The 7500-nt window shown below is 47.9% G+C and overlaps 1 protein-coding gene across 5 annotated transcripts in view; it reads right to left on the reverse strand.

Annotated features, from left to right (window-relative positions):
- LOC135538565 (eyes absent homolog 1-like) overlaps positions 1-7500 on the reverse strand; it is a 157548-nt gene that overhangs the window by 374 nt on the left and 149674 nt on the right. For all 5 annotated transcript variants that reach the window (XM_064964457.1, XM_064964456.1, XM_064964454.1 and 2 more), the window contains one exon: positions 1-3488. This exon is cut by the window's left edge and continues 374 nt beyond it. In XM_064964457.1, the coding sequence (XP_064820529.1) occupies positions 3408-3488 (81 nt within the window). In that variant the 3' untranslated portion in view covers positions 1-3407. The remainder of the gene's footprint in view (positions 3489-7500) is intronic.

A 7500-nucleotide genomic window follows, 5' to 3' on the forward strand; every position in this document is an offset into this window, starting at 1 on the left:
AGAGAGAGAGAGACAGAGAGAGAGAGAGACAGAGAGAGAGAGAGAGAGAGAGAGACAGAGAGAGAGAGAGACAGAGCGAGAGAGAGAGAGATAGAGAGAGAGACAGAGTGAGAGAGAGAGAGAGACAGAGAGAGAGAGAGAGAGAGAGATAGAGAGAGAGACAGAGAGACAGAGAGAGAGAGAGAGAGAGAGACAGAGAGAGACAGAGACAGAGAGGTCGTCACCACCACAACACCAGCATAGCAACAGTGAGCATGTGCAGGGGGGGATGGGGGAGGGGTTAGAAACTGACCTGGAATCAGTCCCTGTCTCACATTTGATAACATATGTATGTATGTTCTGAATGACCCCTTTGTGTTAGAGGAAGTAGTGGCTTTTCTTCTTCTCTCTCAGCATGATTTTCACCCCATCAGTCCACAGTTCCGTCATAATAAGTACTGTCAAAAAGGGCATAGGTAATCAATTTCATTTTCAGCAATTCAAAAAAAGTGGGACACAAGAACACAATTATATTTAAAAAATGCAAAATAAAAACACTACTTCATAAAAAATTACGCTGTACAATAGTTTTTTTTGTTAGCGCTTGTAGAAAAGAATACAACCTATTTAAGCTTGTTTTTTTGTGTTTTTTTTTCTTTTTCCTGAAAGCTGACCTTTTCCTTAATTTATTCAAATCGTAGTTGTATACGGACTCCTAGCAACAGACGGAACATGGGAAACATTACACATCAGGTTCAACGGCAAAACCTCTTCACACCAAGTCGTACGGTATATCATCATCATGTCAAATACGTGGAGTTTTTTTTTTGGTTTGACCTGCAAAAAGCTTTCAATGCTTAAGGGCTAAAATAAGTTCTGAACAACGTTTCGACACGTTAAAGAAACAACATTCCCAGTAAAACATGGATCTACAGAGAGAGAGAGAGAGAGAGAGAGTTGATTGATTTGATGTTGTGTCAAGTTAAGATGTGACAGAAATCACAAGGCTTATCATTATACTGAGTGTAGAGGGAGGTATGTCCCAAACGACACCCTAGTCCTTAAATACTGCACTATTCTATAGTGCACTATTTTTTGACCAAAACCCTATGGGTAGTGTACTGCACAGGGAACGGGGTTGCCTGTTGGGACACAACAGAGTACGAGGGGAGAAAACAACATTGTTGACCGAACAGAATTATGAAATAATAAAATGTTCGTTGACACTTTGACATCCATGCTTTTGGTCTTGACAAATGAAGTTAGCACAAAATCCCATGTAATATCTACATGTTTGTTTTAATGAACAAAACAAGTTTTGAATCAACTCAGCATCACCACCGCTCTCAGCTCAGAGGCATCAGAGGCATCATCTCTTCTTCTGTGCTCGATTAGCATGCCTTTTTTTTTTTTACTTCAATGGAGAAAAAAAAAATAGCATTTTGCCCTTTTCACTTTTCAAGAGCCTATTAACCAATTACTATAGGATCGTCCAGTGACTTAAAATTTACACACACACACACAAAAAAAGACTTTCTCTGTACACGATTGTCTCAGCATCATTGTAAATAAAGTTTCTTAATTTTCTTTAAATTATTAGAAAAAAAACAACCTTTTTGTTTGTTTTACTTCTTCCATGAACGTTAATTAGTCTGTTTTCCTCGTCCGTCCTGGTGTGGGAATAGTGTGGGGGTAGGTGGGAGTCAAAATACTGTGTAACGTGAAAAAGGCACAAGTCTTCTCCTTTAGTGACAGTGACACTCACAACGTCTCTGTTCATAAATAATAAGAAGCACAGAATTCCCAGGCCGAAGTCAGGCAGGGCAAGAGATTAACGATGGAGGACGGATGAGTTAGAACAACATGGGCCCCTCTGTCTCTATATACCACGAAGAGAGAGAGAGAGAGAGAGACGGAGCGAGAGGGAGAGAGACAGAGAGATAGAGAGGAGAGAGAGTGGGGAGAGGTGGGGAAGAGAGTGAGAGAGAGACAGAGACAGAGAGAGAGAGAGACAGAGAGAAAGAGGGAGAGAGAGAGAGAGACAGAGAGAAAGAGGGAGAGAGTGAGACAGAGAGCGAGACAGAGAGAGAGAGAGAGAGAGAGAGAGTGAGAGAGAGAGAGACAGAGAGAAAGAGGGAGAGAGCGAGACAGAGCGAGAGGGAGAGGGAGACAGAGGGAGAGAGAGAGAGTTGGATGTCACCCCCACTCGGGTTGTTTGGGGCGGTGGGCCTTCAGAACGAACACACAGATAATGAATCCAGGTTCAGATGAATTGTGGCCGTATGTCAACATGATGTCGACTGTTTCATTGTTCAGTTTTTCTTCTTTTAAAGGTCTCTTTCTGTTCATTTTTTCTCTCTAGTTGAATGCAGGGAGGGGGAGGGCGGGAAGGAGGGAGGGCAAGAGGGCAGCCAGGTAAAGAAGGGGGAGGGCAAGAGGGCAGCCAGGTAAAGAAGGGGGAGGGCAGGCGACACAAAGGGCCCCAGAGAGTCTGTTCTGGGTGGGAGGACCTGAGTGGCTGTGGTGAAAGTTGAAAGTTGAAAGGTTGCAAGGCAAGGTGGAGCAGGAAGTGTAGGGTCTGGTAGAGTAGTGGTGGTATGTGGAGCGCTAGGGTCCAGTAGGGGTTGGTAGGGGCCAGTAGGAGCCAGTAGGAGCCAGTAGGGGTTGGTATGGGCCAGTGTGGGCCAGTAAGGTCTGGTAGAGTAGTTGTGGTATGTGGAGCACAAGGGGCCAGTAGGGGTCAGTAGGGGCCAGTTGGGGCCAGTAGGGGTTGGTAGTGGCCAGTAGGGGTTGGTAGGGGCCAGTAGGGGTTGGTAGTGGTCAGTAGGAGCCAGTAGTGGCCAGTATGGGCCAGTAGGGTCTGGTAGAGCAGTTGTGGAGCCTTTGGGTAGGTGCATTGGGCCGGTAGGGTGTAGGGGCCTTTGGGTAGGTGCAGTGGGCTGGTAGGGTGTAGGGGCCTTTGGGTAGGTGCAGTGGGCCGGTAGGGTGTTGTGGCCTCTGGGTAGGTGCAGTGGGCCGGTAGGGTGTAGGGGCCTTTGGGTAGGTGCAGTGGGCTGGTAGGGTGTAGGGGCCTTTGGGTAGGTGCAGTGGGCCGGTAGGGTGTAGGGACCTTTGGGTGGGTGCAGTGGGCCGGTAGGGTGTAGGGGCCTCTGGGTAGGTGCAGTGGGCCGGTAGGGTGTAGGGGCCTCTGGGTAGGTGCAGTGGGCCGGTAGGGTGTAGGGGCCTCTGGGTAGGTGCAGTGGGCCGGTAGGGTGTAGGGGCCTCTGGGTAGGTGCAGTGGGCCGGTAGGGTGTAGGGGCCTCTGGGTAGGTGCAGTGGGCCGGTAGGGTGTAGGGGCCTCTGGGTAGGTTCAGTGGGCCGTTAGGGTGTTGTGGCCTCTGGGTAGGTGCAGTGGGCCGGTAGGGTGTAGGGGCCGTAGGAAGCGGTAGCTACAAGTACTCCAGGTCCAGAGCATGGTGGAGGGCCATGAGGTCAGAGTGGCTGGAGATTCTCCAGAAGGGCATGTTGTGCTGCGGAGAGGAGAGAGGAAACAGGAAACAGGACCATCAGAATAGGTACACACATTTTTGAAAACAAAATCTCTATTTATTGCCAAATGAAGAACCCTTTTTTTCTAAGTGTGTACGAGAACCAGGGGTGAATTTAACATGCATTTTGGTTAACTCCTTGTAAAGAAAGACGTGGAAATTTCTTGAAGATTGCCGATGCAAATCTTATTTTATGAGTCAGATGTGCCGAATACAACAGGTGTACGAGCCCCTAAAAAACAGCGCAGTACCAAAAACATTCGGATAAGAATAAGAGATAAAATAATATAAAAATAAATAAGAATAATGAAAGTAACAAGTTATTAAGGAGCAGCAGTAAAAAATAATAATACATACAGGGGGTGCCGGTACAGAGTCAATGTGGAGACTATATACAGGGTGTACCGGTACAGAGTCAATGTGGAGGCTATATACAGGGGGTACCGGTACAGAGTCAATGTGGAGGCTATATACAGGGGGTACCGGTACAGAGTCAATGTGGAGGCTATATACAGGGGGTACCGGTACAGAGTCAATGTGGAGGCTATATACAGGGGGTACCGGTACAGAGTCAATGTGGAGGCTATATACAGGGGGTACCATTACAGAGTCAATGTGGAGGCTATATACAGGGGTACCATTACAGAGTCAATGTGGAGGCTATATACAGGGGTACCATTACAGAGTCAATGTGGAGGCTATATACAGGGGTACCATTACAGAGTCAATGTGGAGGCTATATACAGGGGGTACCATTACAGAGTCAATGTGGAGGCTATATACAGGGGGTACCATTACAGAGTCAATGTGGAGGCTATATACAGGGGTACCATTACAGAGTCAATGTGGAGACTATATACAGGGGGTACCATTACAGAGTCAATGTGGAGGCTATATACAGGGGGTACCATTACAGAGTCAATGTGGAGGCTATATACAGGGGGTACCAGTACAGAGTCAATGTGGAGGCTATATACAGGGGGTACCATTACAGAGTCAATGTGGAGGCTATATACAGGGGGTACCAGTACAGAGTCAATGTGGAGGCTATATACAGGGGGTACCGGTACAGAGTCAATGTGGAGACTATATACAGGGGGTACCAGTATAGAGTCAATGTGGAGACTATATACAGGGGGTACTGGTACAGAGTCAATGTGGAGACTATATACAGGGGGGTACCGGTACAGAGTCAATGTGGAGGCTATATACAGGGGGTACCGGTACAGAGACAATGTGGAGGCTATATACAGGGGGTACCATTACAGAGTCAATGTGGAGACTATATACAGGGTATTACGGTACAGAGTCAATGTGCCGGGGAATTATTAAGTGACGAGACAATAGCAGAGACTGGCAGTGGTGTGGATATGAGAAGGGGGGGGGGGTAATGTTAATAATCTGGGTGGCCATTTGATTAGATGTTCAGGAATCTTATGGCTTTAGGGTAGAAGATGTTTAGAAGCATTTTGGACCTCGACTTGGCGCTCCGGCCCCGCAGTTGAATTGTTTCACACATTTTTTTATTTTTTTTTAAAGTGTTTCTCAGCTTTTTTTGTTCGACTGGTCAATAAGCAGAAACAAAGTAAGTGAGTCAGATTGAAGGACCAAGCGACTCCTCCTCTCACCTGGAAAAACATTCAGTTCAATAACACGGTCGTCTCTGACAGGTCTATTCCCTCCCCTGAGCCTACTAAAAGGCTCCATATGCGCCCGGTGTCAAAAAATAGGACCCTAAACTAGGGAATAGGGTGCCATTTGGGACACAGTGAGACTACATACAACCGCAGCAGCAAGGAGTAGAATCGTACTGCCGCTGACGAGCTCCTCCAACCAAGCAACGGTACAATCAATCTATCTAGAGCAGGAATTAAAGAAAAGTCCTCATGGTAAATGTGACTGTGTATATATCTCTGATTCAGAGAGACAGCCCAGCCTAATGAAACATTGTTCTCATGCAGATAGTAGCAGAAAGTTATAGAGAGAGAGAGAGAGGGAGAGAGAGAGAGAGAGAGAGAGAGACGGAGAGAGAGAGGAAGGAGAGAGAGACAGAGAGAGAGGAAGGGGAGAGAGAGAGAGAGAGAGAGAGAGACAGAGAGAGAGAGAGAGAGAGGGAGGGGGAGGGAGAGAGAGAGGAAGGGAGAGAGAGACAGAGAGGAAGGGAGAGAGAGAGAGAGAGAGAGAGAGAGAGAGACGGAGAGAGAGAGGAAGGGAGAGAGAGACAGAGAGAGAGGAGGAGAGAGAGAGAGAGAGAGAGAGAGAGAGAGAGAGAGAGAGAGAGAGAGAGGGAGGGAGGGAGAGAGAGACGGGAGAGAGAGAGGAAGGGAGAGAGAGAGAGAGAGAGGAGAGAGAGAGAGAGACAGAGAGAGAGAGAGAGAGAGAGAGAGAGAGAGAGAGAGAGAGAGAGAGAGAGAGAGAGAGAGAGAGAGAGAGGGAGGGAGAAGAAACATGCGTCGGAGAGAATGAAAGGGTCTTGTCAGAGCGACCCTCCCTCCCTCCCTCCCTCCCTCCCTCCCTCCCTCCCTCCCTCCCTCCCTCCCTCCCTCCCTCCCTCCCTCCCTCCCTCCCTCCCTCCCTCCCTCCCTCCCTCCCTCCCTCCCTGTAGACCATTACCTCTCTCCAGTCCTCTATCCCAGGCCTACGTTCAGATTAGGATGGCTTCCAGTGACCCTTAAAAAGCTTTTTGCTTTTTGTTTTGTAAATCGTCTTTTAAGTTTGAAAGCCAGAGATGGTATCTTCTCTCTGTCCTCTCTCTCTCTGTCTCTCGTGCTTTCTCTCGCTCTCTCTGTCTCTGGTGCTTTCTCTCACTCTGTTTCTCTTGCTCTCTCTCTCTCTCTCTCTCTCTGTCTCTGTCTCTCGTGCTTTCTCTCTCTCTCTCTCTCTCTCTCTCTCTCTCCCCCTCTCTCTCTCTCTCTCTCTCTCTCTCTCTCTCTCTCTCTGTCTCTCGTGCTTTCTCTCTCTCTCTCTCTCTCTCTCTCTCTCTCTCTCTCTCTCTCTCTCTCTCTCTCTCTCTCTCTCTCTCTCTCTCTCTCTCTCTCTCTCTCTCTCTGTCTCTCGTGCTTTCTCTCTCTCTCTCTCTCTCTCTCTCTCTCCCTCCCTGTCTCTCTCTGTCTCTCTTGCTCTCTCTCTTTCTCTCTTGCTCTCTCTCTCTCTCTCTCTCCTCCCTGTCTCTCTCTGTCTCTCTTGCTCTCTCTCTCTTTCTCTCTTGCTCTCTCTCTCTCTCTCCCTCCCTGTCTCTCTCTCTCTCTCTTGCGCTCTCTATCTCTCTCTCTCTCTCTCTCCCTCCCTGTCTCTCTCCGTCTCTCTCTCTCAACTTGCCAATGGCAATAATTGTCCAAGGGCCAAGTAGTTTCAGTGATTTGCTTTGTTTGTTGGTTGGGGGGGGAGTTAGGACTTGATTGTCTGGCTCCATAGAGGGTCATGTCTGATCTGCACAGTCTGACTGGTCAAATTGTTGTGTTATGTTACGTTTTATCTCTGATGTTGACATAGAAACCTTTCACCAGGTGCTGTTACGAGACACTTGCAATGTTTGGTCTGAGGGAAAAATATCCCTTTTCCTCTCGTCAATGTCACTCTCCCACCACTCGCGGTCAAATATTTTTAAAATGTTTCATGACCTCTTCTCTTCCACTGTAGTCACCAGCTGTGTGTCAATCTGGAAGTGATGTGTGAAAATGCTTGAAGTTTGACTGCAAGTTCTCTGCAAATCTGTCTATGTCTCTTTTGCTTCCTCTCTCTCTCTCTCTCTCTCTCTCTCTCTCTCTCTCTCTCTCTCTCTCTCTCTCTTTGTCTCTCACTCTCTTGCGCTCTCTCTCTCTCTCTCTCTCTCTCTCTCTCTCTCTCTCTATCTCTGTCTCTGTCTCTCTCTGTCTCTCCCTCTCTCCCTCTCTCTCTCTGTCTCCCCCCCTCTCTCTGTCTCTCCCCCTTCTCTCTCTATCTCTCTCTCTCCCTCTCTCTCTCTATCTCTGTCTCTGTCTCTCTCTCTCTCTCT

Source organism: Oncorhynchus masou, unplaced genomic scaffold (assembly GCF_036934945.1).
Source record: "Oncorhynchus masou masou isolate Uvic2021 unplaced genomic scaffold, UVic_Omas_1.1 unplaced_scaffold_983, whole genome shotgun sequence".
NCBI classification, from domain to species: domain Eukaryota; kingdom Metazoa; phylum Chordata; class Actinopteri; order Salmoniformes; family Salmonidae; genus Oncorhynchus; species Oncorhynchus masou.